Source organism: Excalfactoria chinensis, chromosome 11, assembly GCF_039878825.1.
Source record: "Excalfactoria chinensis isolate bCotChi1 chromosome 11, bCotChi1.hap2, whole genome shotgun sequence".
Lineage (NCBI taxonomy): Eukaryota > Metazoa > Chordata > Aves > Galliformes > Phasianidae > Excalfactoria > Excalfactoria chinensis.
The window spans coordinates 4,288,690-4,310,922 of NC_092835.1; the positions used below are offsets into that span (position 1 = coordinate 4,288,690).

General features: G+C 45.8%; 4 protein-coding genes across 4 annotated transcripts in view; 2 read left to right on the forward strand and 2 right to left on the reverse strand.

Moving 5' to 3' along the window:
- Positions 1-3,787, forward strand: part of LOC140257279 (polycystin-1-like protein 2) — a 29,774-nt gene extending 25,987 nt beyond the window's left edge. Inside the window, 7 exon segments of the mRNA XM_072346479.1 lie at positions 81-214; positions 541-668; positions 1,037-1,197; positions 1,600-1,810; positions 2,530-2,631; positions 3,168-3,299; positions 3,662-3,787. Of these exon segments, the coding sequence (XP_072202580.1) occupies positions 81-214; positions 541-668; positions 1,037-1,197; positions 1,600-1,810; positions 2,530-2,631; positions 3,168-3,299; positions 3,662-3,787 (994 nt within the window).
- Positions 1-4,156, reverse strand: part of BCO1 (beta-carotene oxygenase 1) — a 50,398-nt gene extending 46,242 nt beyond the window's left edge. Inside the window, exon 1 of the mRNA XM_072346483.1 lies at positions 3,152-4,156. The gene's annotated coding sequence lies outside the window, so the exon portion shown is untranslated. The remainder of the gene's footprint in view (positions 1-3,151) is intronic.
- A 21-nt stretch (positions 4,157-4,177) lies between these two features.
- On the forward strand, positions 4,178-11,738 carry GCSH (glycine cleavage system protein H). The gene is made up of 5 exons (XM_072346486.1): positions 4,178-4,337; positions 7,240-7,319; positions 8,460-8,523; positions 9,712-9,843; positions 10,442-11,738. The coding sequence occupies exons 1-5, from the start codon at positions 4,217-4,219 to the stop codon at positions 10,537-10,539; spliced, it is 495 nt and encodes a 164-aa protein (XP_072202587.1). The 5' UTR covers positions 4,178-4,216; the 3' UTR covers positions 10,540-11,738.
- A 3,199-nt stretch (positions 11,739-14,937) lies between these two features.
- PPP1R3E (protein phosphatase 1 regulatory subunit 3E) lies at positions 14,938-21,260 on the reverse strand. Its single transcript, XM_072346832.1, has 2 exons — positions 19,649-21,260; positions 14,938-16,487 (listed from the first exon to the last, which is right to left on the reverse strand). The coding sequence occupies exon 1, from the start codon at positions 21,115-21,117 to the stop codon at positions 20,146-20,148; it is 972 nt and encodes a 323-aa protein (XP_072202933.1). The 5' UTR covers positions 21,118-21,260; the 3' UTR covers positions 14,938-16,487; positions 19,649-20,145.
- Positions 21,261-22,233: the final 973 nt, after the last annotated feature.

Consider the following 22,233-nt stretch of genomic DNA (forward strand, 5'->3'; position numbering starts at 1 on the left):
AATGATGCACTTCTATCCTTCATGTGCTACAGTGTGTGAGATGGTATGAGTTATCTCACTGGCTATACATTTTTTGACAGAATTCTCCAGTACCTTTTCAACAACATTTGGCTAGACACCTTCACAAGAGCAGTGTTTGTTGAATTTACAGTCTACAATGCCAATGTGAACCTCTTCTGCATTGTAAGCCTGATGTTTGAAACCAACGCTTTAGGTGAGAACCTATGTCTGTATCAAAGCACAAAATCAGCATCTGTAGTCTAATCCAAACTCAGCCTTGCTGGGATTACTATCATACTGTGACACAGAGGGGCATTAGCAGCCCAAAAGCCTCTGACTGTCCAAAATTACCTTCTGAAGAATCTTTCAAAGAACGCTTACAGGGCTACTCCTACAGTCAGGCTTAAATCTCAGTATGATAACTGGATTCAGACTGACACTGATGTATGTATGGAGGTCTTATTAATGAATTAAATTGTTTGAAAGAAGACAAAAGGATGTAATTATTACAGCACCAAGTTGAAAACTGTTATTTTCCAGGGGCCTTCTTCACAAGCGCAGAGCTGCAGAGTGTCCGGCTCTACCCATATACCAACAGCCTTCACATTTTTGTTGTTGCTGCAGAAGTGATTTATTTCCTCTTTATTGTGTACTACATGATCGTGCAGGTGAGATACACTGGAAAACCCTGCTGACAGCCTTACCTTCTGTCTCCCATTTCACTTGTGAAAGCTTTAGGACAGTACTTGATTTCTGTAGTGCTGCTGCTGACTTGCACCAGTGGAAGACTGAATCAGATCGTGTATCCTCATTAATGATAGTGTATGGGAGATTGGTAATCACAGCCTGAACCTCTGATTAATCAGCTGAGGCAAGTGTGGGGTCAGCTGCGGGAGCACAGGTGAGAGTGATCAAAGATGATGGGAAATTATGATGTGGGAAGTCTGCTTTATTGTGGAGGACATAGCCCTAATCTTGAGAAGTTTACTGTATGATACGGTGTTGGACTGGAAAAGTAAGGCTCCTGTTTCCACAGGGAAAACTGATGAAGACTCTGAAATGGAGATATTTCCACAGCAAGTGGAATCTCCTGGAGATGGCCATTATACTGATGAGCTGGAGTGCCCTGTCAGTGTTTGTGAAGAGGACAATCCTTGGGAACAGAGACATCAGCTACTACCAGGAACACAAAGAGGAGTAAGTAATAAGCCCAGGAAGTACTAACTGAGCTCCCAGTTCCGTGGCTGCTACAGGACATCTAAGCAAGTAAATCATCTGCTTTGTTCTTTACCATCAAGAAGCATAGGGCAGAGGACATCAATACTTAACACAGAATGGAAAATAATAGCATCTACTAGAAAATGGTCCCACAAGAGCAAGCTCACAGAGTCACGGGATAATTCAGGGAAACAAAACACAGTCGTGTACAGCTGAGCTTTTTGTGTGCACACAGCAGGGAGCAGAGACAGAAACATTCAAGCAAAAACTCAAGTTAGCTCTGCACTGAAAACAAGTTCAGAGTGACTGGCTTTCCCAGAACGCATGCGTTCCCAGGGTTCTGTGTGATGGTCTAATACATCTTTTCTTTGTTTCTAACAGCTCTGTAAGCTTTAATGAAACAGCAAGAGCTGATGCAGTTCTTGGCTACCTGATTGCTTTCCTCGTGCTTCTCTCCACAGTGAAACTGTGGCATCTACTGAGGCTCAACCCTAAGTTAAACATGATCACCTCCACTCTAAGGAGAGCATGGGGTGATATCTCTGGATTCATCACGGTTATTGCAATCATGTTCCTTGCCTATTCCATTGCTGTGAGTATAACCGTGGTTTTTCTTGTCTTCAGTCAGCACTGAGATACTGCCAGGTTAAATGAACTGTTTCTGAATGGGGAAGCAATGCATCTTTGAAAGGTAAAACTGAATGAAGCTGCCTATCTAAACCTGAGGCTAAAAGACTGGGTTCTAATTCCTCCATATATGTGAAGGCAGTTGAAATACCCACTTGCTTCTTTCTCTGCAAACTGAAATTCAGCACAAAAATCAAAGATGGGGACAACAACAACAGAAGGATTTTCTGTGTGTAATGGAGGAAAGTACAGAGCAAGGTGCAGGAAAAGTCATTCTTTGGGGTAAAGCTCAAACTGGGAAGAGGGCACCAAGTATGACTTTCTGTTTGTCTTCTTTTTAGGTGGGAAATAATTATTTTTATGCCTACTATAGTAAAACTCATGATGCAAATCAAATATAATTTTCATTCTAATGAGATTAAAGAACTGTCGGTCTTTTTAAAAGGTTCTTTCCAACATAAATAATTTTATGATTCCTAAATCCAGGATAAAATGTCTTATAGCTCATGCACAACTCTGTAGACAAAGCAAACAAACAGACAATGAAATCCAATAGAGCAAAAAGACAAAAAAGCTTCATGGCTGATGGCAGACTGGAAGAGCTTTCTCTTGCTTATCAGCCATCAGCTGATTTGCAGCAAGGACTCTGATTACAATGCAAGATATGCCTTCTTTCCTTTGCAGACAAACTTGATATTTGGCTGGAAGCTCTGCTCTTACAAAACTCTCTCTGATTCAGCAGAGACCATGGTCAGTCTTCAGCTGGGAATCTTCAACTACGAGGAGGTACTATCTCTTGATTTTGATTTTTGGCATAACATTTTTCAGCTCTACATCCATTCGAGTAGTTAATCCCCAAAACATACTCCTCTGTTCTTTAATTCCTACACAACCCTTCCCTGATCTGTGCCCTGACAGTCTGACTTGACCACTGTGTAAAGACACTCCTAAATAGAAGCCCGCAGACATTTTATGTCTGCTTTGATGGCTGGGACACGACTGAGCTGGTTTGTCAGTTTTCACCTCAAACTTCCATACCAATACATTCAAATGCAAACGCTTAAAACAACAACAAAACACAGAGATTGCCCATATTAATATTTCATATATGTGACATATTTCATCTTCTTTGTGCAATATTATATCAAAGCCCAAAAGTATCTAAAGGAAAAAAATCTATATGTGTCTGATATATAAATATAGCATAATTTATTACCCACCATGATTTTCAGAGGGACAAACTCCTAATAGTGTGATTGCTGCTTGTATGTAAGCTCCCTTTTAAAATCAGAACGTGATGTCTTACCTGATTGATCCTACAGATCTTGGACTACAGCCCGATTTTAGGCTCCTTCCTAATTGGATCCTGCATCATCTTCATGACGTTTGTGGTGCTCAATCTCTTCATCTCAGTGATTCTGGTTGCTTTCAGTGAGGAGCAGAAGCACTACCAGGTGTGTTCATCTCAGCTCTCCTGCTGTGCTGTAACATTTGTCGTGCAGTGCTTACTAACAACATAGGTCTCATCAGGTGGTGGAATACCTATGTAAACTCAGTCCTACTTTTAAGAAGTCAGCCTATTCCCATAAGGCATGCTTCAGATTTTCCACAATTACACTGTCCATTCCTGTTCAGATCCATAGCCTGGCATTCACACACTAAATCGGCTTTGGCAGTGGTCCGTGCTATGCCCGAAGTAAAAACTGATCTATACGGCACGGAGCACTGATCTCCTGCAACTCTCTCTTGCTCCATCAGGAGCTGCATCTGCTCCTGGCCCTCCCGCCTGTTAACTGGTCCCTTGTCCTTATTTCAGGCTTCGGAAGAGGAGGAAATCGTGGACTTAATGCTCATGAAACTTTTCGGTTTCTTTGGGATTAAATGTAAGCAGGAAGAGAAGACGGGCTGTAACGATCAGCCAAAGCAACCCGTCAGCGATTAATGGCTAACCACAACGAAAACGCTGCTTTGTTTGTGGGCTAAATATCGTGCTTTGTAGCTGCCAGCTGCAACGGCCAGACTTGGCTATCGTGCTTCTGACCGGAATGCTGTACGTAGCCTTCAACAAGCTCTGATTGATGCTATTGTAGCTGAAAGAACCCGCACAAAACGCGAAATAAAGCATCCCATGTGCACTGCCGGCGGGCTCGGCACCTGATCAGCACCGAGCGTGTGTCGCATCGCTTGGCAGAAAGCGACAGCCGCGAGCCAAGCGACAGGCCCCGGTGCAGCCAGGTTACCTCCCTCAGCAGGGCGCGCGGGGAGCCGCATCCAAACGCCTCCGAACAAACATGGCGGCTCCAATGGCCGCCTCGGCCGAGAGGCGGGATCTCGGCGCGGCGCCGCCCCCGCCCGAGGCCGCCCGGCAAAGATGGCGTGGTTGGCGTTGCGGCGGCTCGGGCCGGCCCTGGCGCCGCGCTGCTCGCGCTTGTCGGTACGGCCGCAGGTCCCCGCGGTGCGGAGGCTGGGCACCGGCTCGCTGCTGCTGTCCGGTGAGTGCGGGAGTGCCGCTGGAGGCCCGAAGGCCGCGGGGAGGTGCCGCCCGTCCTCGCTTGGCGCTGCTCGGCGCAACGTGAGCCGCAAAGGGGCGAATCCTGCGTGATGCTGGTGGCTGCACCGGGTGTGCGCTGCACTTACCGCTGCGCTTTGCAGCAGGGCGGGAGGGCTGCAGGGGATCCTCCGTACCGGGAACGGCGCGGCTTGGAAGTTGAAATAGCGGGCCTGGAAGGACACCGTGCACAGAAGTGCTTTGTGTTGGGTTGGGCTGCGTTGTGTTTTAGCTGCTTCGTGCAGGCTGGAAGGGCAGAGCTGTCCGGGCAGGGTGCCGGGCTGCCTCCTAAAATGGCTGGAGAGCAGCAGTGGTGGCACCTCGCAGGTGTCCGCGTGCTGCTGGAGCAACTGTCTTGGAGTGAAAGTTGTTCTCCGTGGTGCTGTGCACAACAGAAATGCAAAGGAGAGCCGGACAAGTAATGGCTACCACTGACAACAAGTTTGCTCCCACACAGCCCAGTAACCTCGCTGTTCACTGCATGCTGCGAGTTAAAGAAGTAGCATCCGTCGTTATTTGCTTCTATCACTAATCTAGCTGCTTAATATCCCTGCTGCTTGCTCTAGATGTAACCGTAAGAAATAACACGAGCTGTGCTTTGGTTTTAGGCAGAGAGGAAAAAGTTTTGTATGGCTGTTTGTGGAGGTGTGAGTTTCCCATCACTCTTCAGGTATATGTTTCTGAAACACTGAACAGAGGCAGGATGAACTAAATGGGGGTGTGAATTTAGGATGTGCTCGTTAAGCTGAAAGCAAAGCCGTGCTGCAATGAATGAAGCTGGAGTACATGGAGCTGCTCTGTGGCAAAGGACGCTCGCAGAAGAGATTTGCTGTGCTCTGATGTCTGATACTCCTATACTTTGATTTCTTTCACGTGCAGGTCGTCTAAGCTCAAAGTTCGGATTTTGAGATTACTCATTAACTCCTCATTTGACCTGGACTTTATTTACTTTATATATTAGAATTTCTCATTTTAACCTTTTTCTTTGTAAAAAAAAAAACAAAAACAAAAACAACAAAAACAAACAAAAACTAAAATTATATCTATTCTATGAGAATCATACGGGCATTTTGGGCTGTTAAGAGCATGTCAGTTTCTAACAGAGCAGTGAAATTTGTTTTTCTCTTCTCTTTCCCTTCCCCATAATCTTGCCTTTTAAACAAATCTTGCACAATATCATTGTTCAACATAGAAAGATACTGGCTGGCTCCTCTGTGATGTGCATGACGTTAATGTTCAGCGGGGGCTTGAGGTCCTGTGTTGTTCTGTTCTCATGGTTCATTACTCATTTCCTATGAAATCCCAATTACCTGGGGGTTAATGCATTGACCTAAAGCAGTTTGGTTTCTCCTGTTCATTTGAACACGTCCTGAGAGATTTATGTAGATGTTAATAGCGCTAGATGAAATTCTGTGCTCTTTTTGTTATTATTTGAGTGATGCTGTGTGGAAAGATGCTTTATTTGCATTATACTCGGTCTGTTTTGTATGCTCTGCTTCTGTATGTTGTGCTGCCACAATAAATATACATGTGAAACCTGAGCTGCCACAAGAGAGAGACCATTTCACCTCTTCCACACCTTCAGCCCATATAGATGAATCACGACAACTGAAACAGAACGTTACTAAGCATGAGGATTTTAACAGACCTGAAGTGAGGATTTCTGCTTTCTGTTACATGCGAGCCAAGGAAATAAAGCTGCATTTCTTTAGGGGTTGCAATGAGCTCGAGAAGAGGATTTGGGACCCAGAAGGAGGGCCCAGCTGCACTACTTTGGCACTCATCTCCCAGGAATGTGTGGAGCATCCCCTGTGTGACTGGATGGGTGCAAGAAGGGAAGGTAGAAAAGATATGTAAAAACTGAAGAAAACCCAAAGGACTGCTGAGGGCAATTGCATGTGAGGAGGACGAAGCAGGCTGGAAGCTCTCGGTGTGAGATGTCAGGAAGAAAACTGTCTGCTTCAGTTTCTTCTTTTGAATATAAAAATAACTGCTGCTGGGAAAAGACAACATGAGCAGCCCTGAGACTTACAGCCCTACACTCTATGTGGAACTGTGGGACTGCTGTGGAAGAGATTTAACAGTCTTACACACGCACATCTTAGAACTATTCAGAATGAGTACTGTGTTGTTCTAATAGTATTAACAGCAAATTCTCTTAAGTAACGCTTGCCTGTTTCAATGGCCCCATTAATTTTACCTATATTGATTGTGCCTGTTTTTACATATATCAGTGATGACATTGAATGGGAGAAGTAGACAGTAGAGAACACATAAGGAGAGGGAAGGGATTCAGCTGCCCAGAGCAGGCAGGCTGCAGCTTCACCTGGTTGCTCTGTTTCATGTTTTGAATGGGATGCTGCAATGCTGACACTATCTATCGTGTTATTAACGCTAACCTTCTGACTGCAACTTCATTATTCCTGGGAAGGAAACACTGAATATGCTTGGGAAGACCTCAAGGCATCATAGAAAAGGTTATTACTGCGAGTGAAGTAAAGATGTATGCTTTGGATTTGTATTTTACATTTGAATGAGAACTATTCCTTTTACCCCCATGGTTCACAAGTTTCTGGATGATTGCATAGGATCCAAGGAAGGCTGTGGGGCAGAACCCTGCAGTGAGCTGCTGCTGTGCCACTAAGCGTGTCCTGAGCAGAACAAAGTGCTTCTGTAAACTGTATTTGCTGTTTGCAGTATTTTCCATGGTGGGGTGTGCGGGGGAACAAAGCACCTAACCTCAGGGGAAAGCAAAGCAAAGCAGCAGGGTTTGTAACTTCAGTGTATTGTGTTTAAGCGAGCAACTTGCCACTGATTTCTGAAGTATCAAGTCTGTTTCGTTGTAGCCCGCAAATTCACAGACAAGCATGAATGGATATCAGTTGAAAATGGCATTGGAACAGTAGGAATCAGCAATTTTGCACAGGTATTGATCAACCCTCTCCTTTTCTACCCAAGTCTGCAATGTTTACTTACACATACCTGCTCTTGTCCTTGCTCTTTGGATAGCTGCTGTTTTTTGATGGTTGTAATTGCATATCCTATACACGCAGAATGAGGTTTTTGGACTTGGCACCGTCACATTATTTGAGAAGAGCACGCTGTTTCGGCATTCTGATAGATTCTTAATTGGTTTAGATCAAGCCTGTGGAGAGCTGAGTGTGATGGAAACTTAATGGTTCAGCTGAATTCAAAACTGCATTTATTACCACGGTTCTGTAGGCCTTGGGAGTATGTGGCTGTGGTGAGAGGATGCCGTGCACGTTTCGAGTCAGATTCCACTTGAACATGAATGAGGTGCAATTCCTCTGGCTAAAAAGAACTATTCCAGACAGAAGTGTAACACAGTTTATATTTCTCAATATAAAATAGTGGAGGTAGGAGGGGACCCTTTGGAGTTTTGTTCTGCTCTGGTGCAAGCATGTGATTCGGAGTAGTCACAGGCAAGTTCAGGACAGAGATTTGCTAGACATGAAACTTCTATCATGGGAAGTTAGCAATGAAGTGGAATTAGCATTCCTTAGCACAAACAGGTATAACAGTATGTTTGTCACCTGTTCCAGTTGAGCTGATTCTTCTGGTGGTAAGGCTCCTCATTCAGTCAGTAGGGACAGGCTGCATGCTTGCAGCTCTCGAGCCGTCACTGGAGGGGAATGGCTGCATTTGATTTCAAGTGATGCTTCTGTGCCTTGTGCCAGAGGGGATAATTCCTTGAAATTGCAGGGGACTTTGTCCACCATAACAGGTGCTGTGCTGGCTGGTGCTGAGAAGATAAGCAGATGCTCTATCTCATTCTGCCTGAATAAATCTATAGATTACATGCCTTACAACTCAGCCCGAGTTATAATGGATAACAATTAATTTGGCATTTGGGTCACGGTAACTTAACATTTTTGTTTTACTTTCAAGTTAAGTGTTAAAAAGTAGAAAATGCACGATCTTTAAATAACATCTACATCTACACAGGGAGGTGACTTGTTGGTTTGGTTCTAGAGTTACTGTGTCAGGTAATTTCAACTTAAAGTTCCTTTAATGTAAGCTTTGATGCATTTGTTTTTCTTTTAAGGAAGCATTAGGAGACGTTGTTTACTGTAGTCTTCCAGAAATTGGGACAAAATTGAATAAAGATGGTAAGTTTCAGCTCTGGTTCCACTTCTAGATTCTTTTCAAAGTCAAATTCTATTAAGTAATCTTTATGTTTGTTAACATCATTACACATCTGGATGCAAAACAGAAGCACGTATTTCTATGAACAGAGATTACAGCTTTCATTTCCAAGTCTCTGAATGCATGTCTGGTATACTATGCATGATAGCAGAAGGTACCTACTTTTCAAAACCTTTATTTAAAATCCAACATTTTTAGGTATGTTGTTTTGTACTTCTATCTATATTCTGCTTTAAAGCACACCCATCCCTGTATATACACAGAGCACTGCCTCACTGTGGTGTGAAAAGCTTGTCATTAGCTTCACGCATTGCAGAATGAGAGTGTAAATGTACTGAGGTGAAGTAGCAGGAGTTTCTCTCCCCATCCTTTTGCATCAGGCTGTTCAGGCCACAGCTGTTACATCACACTGAATGGTGAATGCTTTACAGAAGTTTTGTGTTTCGGGTTCTAATTAACCAACTTGTAGCATTATCTGAAGGAATTTCATTTCCACTTCTCTTTTCTACCACTTGCAGCTCTACTTTAATCCCAAGCTTTCTCAGAACGTGCTGTTCTGTCTCCTGTCTGCTTTCTGACCACTCCACGTTCCCCAGCCTCTTTGTTTATGGTTTAGGGCTGCTCTTGTCTAATGTTGTTCTGGGCCCTGTTTCCATAACTGCATATGAAATAGAAAGGAGAGCAGAGCAGCTGGGTGGTGCTTTGGAATACTAATGAGTGTTTTCCAGTGAGTGCGAATGTAACAGCTGATAGCGTTTCTGAAGAACAAGAGAGCTCCTCGAGTTCTATTTTGTAACCAAATTAGGCATTAAAAAAGGTCTACACTGTAAATAGAAGGCTCATTTAGAAGTCTTGCAGCAATAGTTGAATGGGATTCCTAACTGTGTCAGCTCATGGCCAATGGATTAGCCAAACATAAGAAATTCCTGTTCCTCCTGTAATAACCAGCTAGCCAGTGCTGTGCTACTTCCCTGCAGCAGCTCAGTGCTGCTGTCTGCGATGCAGAGATGGTCGCTTCCACTCTTCGATAGTTTTCCTCCCTCAGTGTAAAGGCACTGCTGTACAGGCAGGTCGTCACTACAATGTCTGATTGAAACTCGTGTGCTTTGTGAATTCCTCTTAAGAGTGTGAAATCTTGTTCTGTATTTCAGATGAGTTTGGGGCTCTGGAAAGTGTGAAAGCTGCCAGTGAGCTCTACTCTCCTCTCACAGGAGAAGTGACTGACATTAATGCTGCCCTTACAGACAACCCAGGGCTCGTCAATAAATCTTGTTATCAAGATGGTAAGATGATGTTCTTATCTTTCAATAAAAAACAGCACCTGGATGCTGGCAGTGTTGCTTGTGATCACAGATAGGTCTGTGATTCCTAGTTCTTCCAATGTAATTGTATGGAGGCTTAAAATTGAAGATATTGAATATAGTCCAAGCCCAATAAAATTTATTGCATGATAATATTATTATAACCTTATCTTTGCTGACAACTTCATTGCAGTGTGTTCTTTTCAGATGCACTGAGGTTGAGTTTGAATCTCTTTCCCTTGATGATGTTTTTCGTTCTCGATTCTGTAACAACTCATGATCCTGGTGGTCAGGCTCTTTTCTTATACAGTCCCTTCCTAAAGCCACTGTAAGAGACAAAGCTGAACTAACCAGTCTGACTCAGAAGGCTCCTTCAGGTTACTTGCTTGGTTTTGTTGTTGTTTGTGTTTGCTTTTAAAGTATTGCAGTGCTGTTTTGCTGCAGAGGAAGTGCCCTTAACTCCTGCAGTGTGACAGAGCTCTGTTTGAGTGGTGGCAGTGCTGTTCTACGGAGGTGATGTGAATGAACCCTTGGTGCAGGCTGTTTGCAGCTGTTGTTCTTTTTAACTTCCCAACTGCAGGTTGGCTTATCAAGATGACTGTGGAAAAGCCTGCTGAACTTGATGAACTGATGAGTGAAGACGCTTATGAGAAATACATAAAATCCATTGAGGATTGAACTGGAACAATGAAATAAACCCGTATAAAATATTTCAATGTAGTCTGTCATCGATCACTTGAAGTAAGGAATATTGAGTTTTGGCAAGCTGAAAAGTATCACGTTCACATACACATGCCATGAATTATTACAGTGATAAAATGTCTTAACACGTGCATACTTGTAAGGGATTTTTATTATGAGCTGCCTGACTTATATAACTTTAGGATACGAAAAAACAGTGCTTCCCTAACCTCCTAACCTTAGTTATAGTTGCAAGGACGATACCAAAAAAAAGAGAAACTACATCAGCTACCTCTTTGCATGATTATGTTGGGTTTTTTACTTCTTTGCATAGTATTATGAAGATGGAAAGCATAAAGAATTAATAAATTCAAATAATTCTGCCTTTACAAGGGTATGCTCCTTGTTTTGCTTTCTTACTATGCAAAGCTCGTGCACTGACCATTTAGCGAGGCTCTTGAGGGTGCTGTTTAGGCTGTGTTTTCTTTTGTCTGGACTAAATAAACACCACACGTGTCACAGGTAGGTGAGGATTCTACATCATGTGCCTAGCAATTGTGAATGATTCTCTTTGAAAATCATGTGATCAGCAACACCTTAGTACATAATGTTGCCATGTGTGCCTTTAAGATCACGTAGGCACGCTGCTGTAATGAGGACATAGAATGAATGAGACTAAAACTTCCATTTTGCAAACCAAGAAGCTGATTATATTAGACCTGACATTTAATGACTCCACAATCGTGCAGTCAAAATTGACGTGACATCTAAAGGTAAGTCTGAGTGGTACAGAGCTGCATCTTACAGAAACATAACAGCAAGGCAGAGGCTTGGAATACAGCTTTTCTTAAAAGCAAGATTTTAAAACAGTGATCAGAAGCCAAGCACAAATCAGGAGGGAAAACCAAGTGCCTCTCAGTTGCTCTAAAGGGAAATAGGGGGATCTTAATCCGTGTAAGGTGACACAGGCGGAATTCTGTTGGAAGTTTGCTGTGTGCTACTCAAGCGGAGCTCCTAGTTTCCAAGGCATCCCACAACCTTGCTGCATTCATCATCAGGAAGAAGCTTCAGTTAGGCCAGCACACACTGGCTGGAGCCAGACTGCAACAGCATAGACTCAGAGTTTGCCAGCATCAACGTGTAATGAATGCCTTTCATTAAAATAAAATGGGGTGAGCGTATTTTAGATTTGGACCATGACAATTCTAAATGCTGTGTGAACTGAGGGGAAATTTAAACGTGTTCCTACAGAAAATGAATAAAGGAGATAATCTTTTACAAAGTAACCACTTTCTCTGTGGCTTTTTATGTCCTAATCCTGGGAACTTAACACTCGTAATTACTGGATACCAAACATTACAGACCCATTGAAAAGATTACTTTTATGGGAAATCATGATTTCCACGTTTCTCCCTCAACTAATACTTATGTCTCTTTATATCGTAGGGGTTAATTATGTCATCACATCTTCTGTCTGTTTCACAAATACCAGCCCCATTCTCTCTCACATTATCTAACTGCATCACATAAGTTAAGCTTGGTTTTTTTTTTTTGCAATCCACATCTACTTTTGAAGGTTTTTATCTGTAAAGAATGCATGCCTCAAGATTTGCCCTTTTTTTCACTGCCTCTCCCTATGAATTGCTACCCATCGTGCACACAAGTGCAAGTTATCTAATTGTTACTATGAACAAAGAGGAAAAACAAGTAGATGGGATGAAGCTGGAAGAACAAAACCACATAAATAATAATAGTTGGGGTTTTGAGGTGGTGACGTTCCAGTACTGCTGTCTGTGTAGATTGTTAATCATGACTTTTCATCACGCAGTGTTAAGCAGGTGTATCAAAGCACCACCATGCATTGTTAGCGAGCCATCATCTAATTTTAGCTATAAAGATGATAGATTAAATAGTATGCTGGTCTAGTGCTAACCTAAGCACTGGAAACATGTTTCTATGAAAATATCTTTCTGGTTTGTCAGGAGCCTGTTGTGAACACAAAATAAGGACAATGTGAACTTCACTGTCATTAAATTAGCTGTAAGACAATTACCTAAGCCTCTCATGATTAGATTAGGAGCGTGGCAGATCTCAGTTTCTAATGCTTCCCTTAACTGGAGTCTCCAGAGAGTTGATGTCCGGTGGGTCAGGACTCTCTTTGCTGCTGCTTTGTATTGATGGATCAGGAATTGGGATCTTTCTGTAGCAGTTCAGAACTGTATCAATAAGCTGATCCAGAGCGACCCTCAGCTCCTCAACCAAAAATGCAAGGCTTTTCTGTTGCAGTGCAAGAGCCAATGGAAGTGTCAGCACCTGCATGGCCAACCTGGGCGAAGAGAAGGGCAACTACGAATGGTGAATAATGGCAGCACAGGTTCTCCAGCAGGTGGGACGGAGTGTTCCACGTTATCAGATGGTTACATGGTGATTTAATCTTTTCGTTTTAAAAGAAGTAATTGTATAATTTACCCACACGGTGGCGCTCAGCATGTTAGAGATGGGGCAATGGACCCCTCCACGTGGACAGGTACTGCAGTGCCAGCTAGCTCCCTACCACAACTTCAAGGTCAGAAAAAAATATTAAGCATATTGAAAATTGTCATTGGAAATGCTTACAATCACTCCTCACAGAACCGTGCCGCTCATTTTATCTTACCCATCATCTTTGCCACCTTTGTCAGATTGCTGAGGTGAGGCATTTGGCCTGGGAGTGCAATTTTATACCAGGTTCCAAGTGTGACGGCACCCACTAGGCCAATAGGAGCCTGCTTGTTAAGGCTGCAAACGATGTTCCAGCTGGCACAAGCCAGAGATGAACTGTAAGAGCAGCTTAGGAGTGTTCTCAGTGTGATTCTGCTCCCAGGCTGCTTGGGACACAGCACTCCTTGGCAGCAGAATGCAGCCTGTGGTACCTGCACTGGATAGTTTACCTTACAATATTGATATCCCTCTCTTCCTGACAAAGCATAATTCAGTCACTTCAGACCCGATCTATCTTAATGCAGTACAATTGTCCTACATCACCTGCTGTTAGGCTTTTTTATTTGTTTATAGTGTTCAATTATTCATGTTATTGAGTGTCTTTCCCTCAGAGATGCATTTTAATGGAAGTACAGCACTTCTACCTTTCCATAAGTTAGGAGGATGAGTTAGCACTTGGAACCTACCAGCACTTGTGCTTTTCAGCAATCACTCCCTCCCTTCCTCACTGCAGGGGGCTGGATCAAGAGAAAATGACAGAGAACTCAGTATTCTTGGCCATTCCTGCCTGTTCCAACTGCCCCACTTGTGCCACAGCTACCAAAGCAAAGTCAGCTCAGCTACAACTGAAACATTTTGTCTGCCTTCCATGAGACTAAGGGGCATTTTTTAAATCAGGCTGTTTGGTACAAATATTAGCCGAGGTAGAAGAGAATGAGGATGTTTAATGCCATGGAAGGAATATGTCTACTTTCCATACTGTGGTAGCAAGGATAACATGTCATCCCTATGTGATCCTGTGTGATCTAAAGTCATTTTTCTGATAGAGAATCTAACAGTCTTGAAAAGAGACTTCACAGCTGGCACAGCCAGTTCCTCCTCCTCCTTCCTACCTATACCTGTGCAAGTGAAGGGCTGTAAGGAAAAACAGGCAGTCATTCTGATGTCAGAAAAAGCACGTTTGAAAGAATCCTTAAGTTTCACCCAGCTAATAGTTAAATAGCCTCAACTGCATCACCACTGGGGAATGAACATGTGCTCATTACAGAAGCAGCTCTACCACAGTTAGTGCTCAGTATACGCCAGGCTTAGAAATCCTCCTAGACCAAGCAGCCCTCCAGCACTAGAAAACTGAAACTGTTATTTGTGCAATAATAAATTCACTATTCACATATCTCGTACTTTCCTGCAAGGAGGACAGACTGCTGTTCCCATACCTGCCATACCTAGCACAGGGTTTGGCAGCTGAATGCTCAATTGCACAGAATGGTTCAGCGCTGGTGACCACAGCAGTGCTGAGCTGGGAAGGATTAAAGCCACAAGCAGTTAAAACACAGGCATCCCTTTCTGGACTACAAAGACTGCTGCAGTGCCTTTATCTGCAAATGTGCTAAAGATACAAGACTATAAAGATAGCTACACGCACTTATATAGCCAACTGATAATCTCATCTTATCTTCTTGAGAAGTGGTTATACTTCAGGAGAGCAGACTGCCAACCCAGCTCCACACAGAACATTCTGAATGGAAACCTTGGAGATTGCTGTTTGTCTCTGGGTGGGCAATGCATCACCCCCTGCTTTCCACATACACCATGGACAGAACAGAACAGAATTCAGACCCTCAGCCAAAGGAAGTCACAATAAAACACGAGGTTTATATTCACCACATGCTCGCAATTTGTTTTGTTAACCTTTAATGACATCGAGAAGCTACAGGTTTATAAATATAGGTGACAACCGGTGATTAGATGTTGTTTTTGTGGAAAATAACCTGAAATGCTGTAAGGCTACATTACAAGGCATTATTAGAAAAAGTTGATTTTGAACTTGTGGTGATATTAGGTTATTTTTACAAACATTAGAAACAAACATTGCTTAGTGAAGTATCAACACTGCAGAAAGAAACTGGAACCAAAAGGAACAGAGCTGTAACATTTAGAACAAATTCTTTTGTCAACAAAGCCCGTGTAAATCAAGGAAACAACAGAAACTTGCACGTCACACACACTGTCCTGAGCAGACAGCATCCCCGTTACCAAGAGCAGCACTTTAACACTGTACTGGAGGAGTCAGGTTTGTTTGAATCACTTCAAGAAAAGGAACTTTGTGTCCTGGCAGTTTTCCTGTCCCCCACATACAGGTGTCTGCACCCAGGCACAGCTGGAGTGTCCTGACCCCCTGAAAGTATAGAATATGGTGCCTGGGTGCTGCCCACTGGGCCAGTTATAATGATGCACACAAATGCCTGGGATACTGCTTGGAGATGGGACTCGACAGTAATCCTAACAGTGCTGGGCCTACTGCTTTTGAAGGGCTTTAAAACCACACGTGTTAGCTGCGTGAGTGTAAAAGTACAATCCAGTTTGGTTTGTTGTTAAGATACAGGAATATGATATCTGAAAACACAATGGTAAAGCAATGCAGTGCAATGCAATGCAATGCTTCCTGCTGGAAGGTGACATGGAGTAGAGGAAAGCACAATCCACAGCACTGTGTCTAAGCCACTGCTCCTCAGACCATGCTTATGTTTAGTGACGTCAGACAAAAGAGCCTCAAAATCTATCACTACTTAAGACCCAGTTTCCCTAATGACACTTGTAACAGAATACTCTACACACAACACATCAACACAGCGATGATACCAACCAGGTTTACCCCTAACAAAAGCAGGTTCACCGTAATATTGCATAGAAAGAACTCCTTGGTAGAACACACTGGGACTTGGGGGGTTTATCCTGCCTTGCTAAACGAAAGCACATACATTTTTAAAAGCACATCTCACGTATGACATTTTTCTTAGCTATATTCTTTGGAATTGCTAGTGCGTATGTTATTTCAAGCATCTTTTATTCTGCAGGCTATTATTTGATATTAAAAGAGTAAAACTGGAAGGAAAGCTGTTTTTCTGCCTCCCTCCAGAATGGAATGGAAAATAATTCAGAAAAGTTAGGAAAATCCTGGGTTAAAAAAGACTCTCCACAAAATAAACTAAAAGCAGAATTCGAGAACTGAGTAAATAAAGAGCCACCATTTACCTCCTACCTCAAACTGTACGTGACCGTAGATCCTCAACGTCGGTACTCAGCCGTATTTTCATTTCAGTAGGCAATCCTGTCACAGTCAGCACACAGGTACATAGAGTGCATAAGGGAAGAGAGTTGGGTAGTCTGCCAGAAGGCCAGTGAGCACTCGAATCCCATTGCACAGAGCGTGCAGAGAGATTAAGTCCACCTAGAAGCTGTAACTATAAGCGTTACGCAGCATCAGAGACATCACAGGAAAAGCTGTAAAGGCGATCACGTCTACACAGCCACATTTCATAAAAAACTAGAACTTCTGCTCTGACAGAATATATTTAGAATATCAGTGTAAGTGGTGAATATATACAATAATTCTATTTTCTTATGCTAACTACAGTCACAGTATTTTTTTACCCAACGACGTAATTGTAGAGGTGTAGCAGGAAGATGTGGTTCAGACAGTAAATTCTTTCGTGGTAATACAGGAAGATACTATCAAATTCTGCTGGCTGCTACGGAGAACAGCTGAAAGTGCTTCAGGAAATAGAATTATTATTTTTAGTATTCATTTCATTGTAATAAGAATGGATGGACATTCAGTGGGAGAGTTAAGGAACAAATAATATTTCTTCCTAGGAAATGCTGAAAGGCACGTCAAGATTCCAATACGGATATTTAATAACACATTAAAAAGCAGATTTGGAGTATTTCTGTAGGTGATGTTAAAACACACAATTAGCAGGTGTGTGCCTGTTGGTGCAAATGAGAAGCATTTCATGTATGTGTAAAGAGACCGTGCTCTTACATAAATGACTTCTGCTCACTGCAGTGACCCACCTTCCCCCTCACGTGCTGGAACAACAGTGTGCACATACTCTGCTAGTGAATGACACACTGAGGCACATCCATATGCATCAAGAAGTTACCTGCAAATTGCATGTATTGACAATGAGTACCACCTTCTGATTCTTGCTGTTAGGCTAATACCGCCAGCAAGCTGAAATTCAGCCTACAGCCACTTAATTGGTTTGATTCTCGTTAGGATTTCTACTAATTGGGTAGATTTCAGAAATACTGCTGTAAGAGGAATGGAACTGCACGCGAAAAAAATCAAGCAGCTTAACTAACTGTGCAACAGCAGACATCGATGTCTCTGGACATCATACAGTACAACTTACTGCGGAAGGGATCAGCGTATTGCACATGAAATGAGATGGCACGTTCCATAAAGCTACGGCTTTGCACAATGAATGACGGACATCTCTGTGTCACCAAAGACATCAGTGATGAGTAATTCACTTAGAAGTGAAGCATGCTACCTAAGGGTTATTGCCCAAACCACTCTACATCACTTGCAGGGGAAGGCCGCATGGGCTTCAGTCACGCAAATGAAAACAGCTGAGGTGATATTTTTGCTCCTGAAGAAGATTGGCCTGAAAGCAATTTACTCTCCTGAAAACTAATTCAAATACTTTGCTTTGCCTCGCACTCAGTGTGCCTGCAGTCATTTCTTTTTAAAATCTGACTTCAGAATAAACTAATGTGACAGAGGTGAAAAGCAAAGCAGTGCAGCTTTGGCATATATTGCTGAGGAGTTTCTATTTAAACACCTCCAACTTGTTCCATTACTTTTCCAGTAGCATCCTCTGGGCCACCTTTGAGGCTTTCAGAAGTCCCCGTGTGCCTCCAGAAGTCCTGGTCTTTTACTGGAGCTACACAAACACCGCTGATAACCTGTGTTCACACTCAAGGCCATAAAGTTACCCACAGAACTGAGATTTGAAGACAGGCTGAGCTGCTTCAAAGCTCAGGAGTCTGCTTTGCAAAATGCTCTTCTGGTGTGCTACATCCCACAGAGGTTTAATATTCAGATATTTATTTGACAAAGGGGTTAAACCTTCATAAATAAAGTTATAGCTCTGGTTAAGCTACAGTGCACGGAAATTGCTTTTTCCCCACAAGCAACAGCACTGGGATGCTCCAGAATAAGTTGCTGGTTTAGTATGTGGGCAGAGAAGGCCAAGAAAAAGCATTTAGGAAAGGTACAGCAAAACTGAAGAGATGTTTGGCTGCATTCCCACCATATCTGAAAGTGCTTCCAAACGGAGATAAGTCCTTTCCCTTCTCTCCAGCATTAAGGCTCTTACAAAAAGCTAGGGTTAACTAAAAGACACTTGGGCTTTCATGAGCAAATACACCACTCAATGTGCTTTTATCACAAACTAAGACCTAGCTCCTTTATAGATATACCTTTATAGATGTGCACCAAATACACAGTGTTACTTGACTACAAGCCTTAATATTCTAATGTATGAGATGCTCAGTGGGTCCTGGCAGTGTGTTTCTTTTAAGATCACAGGGATGGGAAAACTTGGAACTAAAACCAAGCTATGATAGTATAGAGCAGCCACTAGCACTGTGATTTTCTATTAGACCAGCAAGAGGTCTAGAAGAATTGAAGGAAATGCTCTTTTCCCATCATGTTGCCAAATTGTTTTCTCCAGAATTCCTCAGTTCAATTATTCTGGCAGAACCAGGAGACAAAAGTGCTCCCAATTCCCATCAAAGTCAAAAGGTTCCTTGAGAACTCAACACCAACCAAGCTGTCCAAGATACTTACGAGGGACCCAAAAACACATTAGAATTAACAGAATTAATGTCATTCCTGAAAAACCTGAAGAAGATCTAAAATGTTCAATGTAATGTCATCTCACAGCCATGCATGAGATCATGTTAGAGCAGGTAGCAGAGAACGGCCCCAAGGGATGGGACACCACTCCTATGGGGACAGGCTGAGAGCTGGGGCTGTTCAGCACGGGGAAGAGAAGGCTCCAGGGAGACCTGAGAGTGGCCCTTTGGTACCTAAAAGGGGCTGTAAGCAGGAAGGGGACAGACTCTGTAGGAGGGTCTGCTGTGACAAGACAAGGGGAAATGGTTTCATACTAAAAGAGGGGGAATTTAGACTGGATAGTTTCCTCAGTAAGGGTGGTGAGGTAATGGCACAGGTTGTGCCGAGAGGTGATGAATGCCCCATCCCTGGAGTCACCCAAGGTCAGGCTGGACGGGCTCTGGAGCTGTAGGTGTCCCTGTTCATTGCAGGGGAGCTGCTCCAGGTGGCCTCTTGGGGTCTTTTCCAACTCAAAGGATTCTATGATACCAACATGAGTGTTGCCACTCTGAGCAGTGACACTCTGGAGGTCCCTTTCCTGCAGACAGACAGAGCTCCCGGAGGACAGCACCATGCAGCAGCACAACCCGCATCCACTGCCTCAAAAAGCAGCCTAGAAAAGGGAAACCCTTCACTGCTCATACCAATCTAATGCACGGCTCTGAAGGCAGAAGTCCACATACTCTGCCATCCCAATGCTTTTATTGGAACACTTACTTTTATATGGCAAGATATGGCTTTTCTTCAATTGGCCAGAGCTCATCCAGCTGTGTGAAATCTGCCTTTTTCCAGAGTTAGGGAGGGATAAAAAATAAGAAAGGAGTGTTTTGCAAGCAGTGCGTTGCTGCACCGACAGCTCAGCCAGGAACCTCATTCAGACGAGAAATGGGAATCAACCCGCAGGGCTGCAAGCCACCGGCACCGCTGAGCTCCTGCCGCCTCCGTGCGGGGCAGCCCTACCGCAGCGTGACAGAGCTTTACGGCACAGCGCTGTCTTTCAATGACTACGCAGTACTCGCAGCACTTTCCAAGACAGGCTCGCATACGGTCAGCTCTCCCGCACAGCCCGCACCGCCGCCTGCAGTCGGACCGCTCTCCCCGCGCGGCGCGGACGGGACGCGGAGCACACGCCGCTGATCCGCGAACCGATTCCAAGCATCCTCCGCCGGCTCACAGCGCGGCGCCGCGGGGCGAGGCCGGGGCCGCTCCGTCCGTCAGATGAAGTGGATCCAGGCGCTGCTGTCGGGGTCCTGCGGCGGCCCCGAGGGGGAGCGCGCCCGGCCCCGCAGGCGGTAATTGGCGCCGCCGTTGTTGTCCCAGTACTCGGCTCCGGCCACGCGGTAGCGGACGGCGAACTCCAGCGCGGCGTCGGAGCCGGCGGCGGCGGGGCCCAGCGGCAGGTGGAAGGCGAAGCGGTCGGTGAGGCCGTCGGCCGGCCCGGCGGGTTGGTAGGCGGCGGGCACCTCGCTGCAGCTGGCCCAGCGGTCGAGCGTGTAGCGCACCGACACGGCCTTCTCGTAGGCCAGGTTGAGGACCCGCACGGCGCCGCGCAGCACCGCGGCTTCGCAGCGCACCCACTCCAGCCTCACCTTGTGCTGCCGCACGCGCTCCGCGAAGCCGGAGCCGGCGCCGGGATGCGGCGGGAACAGCGGCTCCAGCGGCGGCCCGAACGGCACCGGCGGCCCGAACGGCACCGGCTCCAGCTCGCCCAGCGTCGGCGGCTTCCTGGTCTTGAAGAGGTCGGCGTGGCGCGGCGGGGCGGGCGGCGGCACCTGCGGCAGGTCGGCGTCGCAGAAGTGCCGCACGGAGATGAGCTCCAGGCCGAGCGAGTCGGCGAAGCGCACGGTCTTGCGGCGCGACGGGCTGTGCTGCGGGGCCGGCCGGAGGCTGCGATCCCCGGGCGTGGGCAGCGACTTGGCGCGACGGCGCTGCGTGGGGCTGGGCGGCACGGCGGGCACGGTGGGCTCCCGGCCGCGGGGCGGAGGCGGCGGCTTCTCGGGGGTCGCGTCCCGCGGGGCGGACGGCGGCGGCGGCGGCGGGGGAGCGTCGCCGTCGGGGCTGCAGCCGCCCCTGCAGCGCTCGGCCAGGCTGCCATAGAGGCAGGCGCTGCAGCTGAAGTTCCGCGGCAGGTAGAGCCGGGGCGGCGGCGCGGGCACGGCGCTGTGCAGCGAGGCTGCCTTATCCATGGGGGCGGCGGCGGCGCTCAGCGCTCAGCGCTCAGCACGGGGCCGTCCTGCAGCCGCGGCCGCTCTGCCCCGCGGGCCATGCGGCGCTGCGGCGGGGCCGGGCTGGGGCGCGCCCCCACTCATCCTGCCCCGCCGCTGCCCTACTTCCAGCCCCGCGCCGCCGCCGCCTTCTGGGTCTTTCCTCGAGGAGCTCAGCCAGGAGGAGGAGAAGGAGGTGGGAGAGGAGGAGGAGGAGGCGGCACACGCAGGGATTCCCCGGTGGAGGCGCGGAGATGCATCGCGCGGCGCTGTGCCCCGCCGAGCGGTGCCAGAAATAGCTGCGAAAGGAAGGAGCGGAGCCGGGCTCGGGCAGATTAAAGGGGCCGATAAGAAACAGCTGGCTGGCAGGTCGGTTCTCGCAGTGTACATTTAAAGGAAGAAATCCAGCTAATCCGCGATAATGCGGTTACGGTGCATCTGCTGAGAGAAACGGATGCGGCCAGCCGAGCCGCAGCGCAGAAGCGGCCCCGCTGCGGGCGGCTCTCACGGCACGAACCGTGCGATGTGCAGGATTTGGTCTGATGATGGCCGGACGGAGCTCCAACGAATGGTAGGAGATGAGAAGCGCAGTGGCGCAGCGCTGCAGGGAGCTGAAATACCGCCTGTCCAAGCCGCCTCGCTCCAGTCTTTCCGTAATCTGGTGCTCGTTTTTAATTAGTAAATTGCATTAAAAACAGTGATCCTGCCAGAGGCTGAGCCTGAACTGTGTCGACGTGTAATTCTCGTTTAACTCCTGAGCTTTTCCACCTTCGTCATTCCGCTCACGGCTCTGTGTCCGGTGATGAGGTTAACGATGGGACCAGCGAACCTGGTTCCACCAGGAACCAAACCGCCAGCAGAACGCAGGGCAGAGCTCCCTCTTGGCTCAAACCGGGACTATCAGCTCAAATCGCTTTCTTAGGAAGCGTGAAAATAATTGCCATGTTATTTCCACTGGGTTCCAAGTCTCCTTAATGACATGTAAGCAAGGAAAAATTATGCCTTGCAGTGTTAAATTTGACACCATTGTTGTTATTATTATTGCCTATCGTTAATTTCAGTTTAAAACCACTAAACAGAACGTTGTGTATTACACGA

What these genes read in the sequence shown, in the direction of transcription:
- GCSH (XM_072346486.1), top strand. Translation starts at nt 4,217, where the DNA reads ATGGCGTGGTTGGCGTTGCGGCGGCTCGGGCCGGCCCTGGCGCCGCGC. An exon ending in GACAAAATTGAATAAAGATG is followed by an intron (nt 8,524 to 9,711) that starts GTAAGTTTCAGC and finishes TCTGTATTTCAG; the next exon opens with ATGAGTTTGGGGCTCTGGAA. An exon ending in TAAATCTTGTTATCAAGATG is followed by an intron (nt 9,844 to 10,441) that starts GTAAGATGATGT and finishes TCCCAACTGCAG; the next exon opens with GTTGGCTTATCAAGATGACT.
- PPP1R3E (XM_072346832.1), bottom strand. Translation starts at nt 21,117, where the DNA reads ATGGATAAGGCAGCCTCGCTGCACAGCGCCGTGCCCGCGCCGCCGCCC.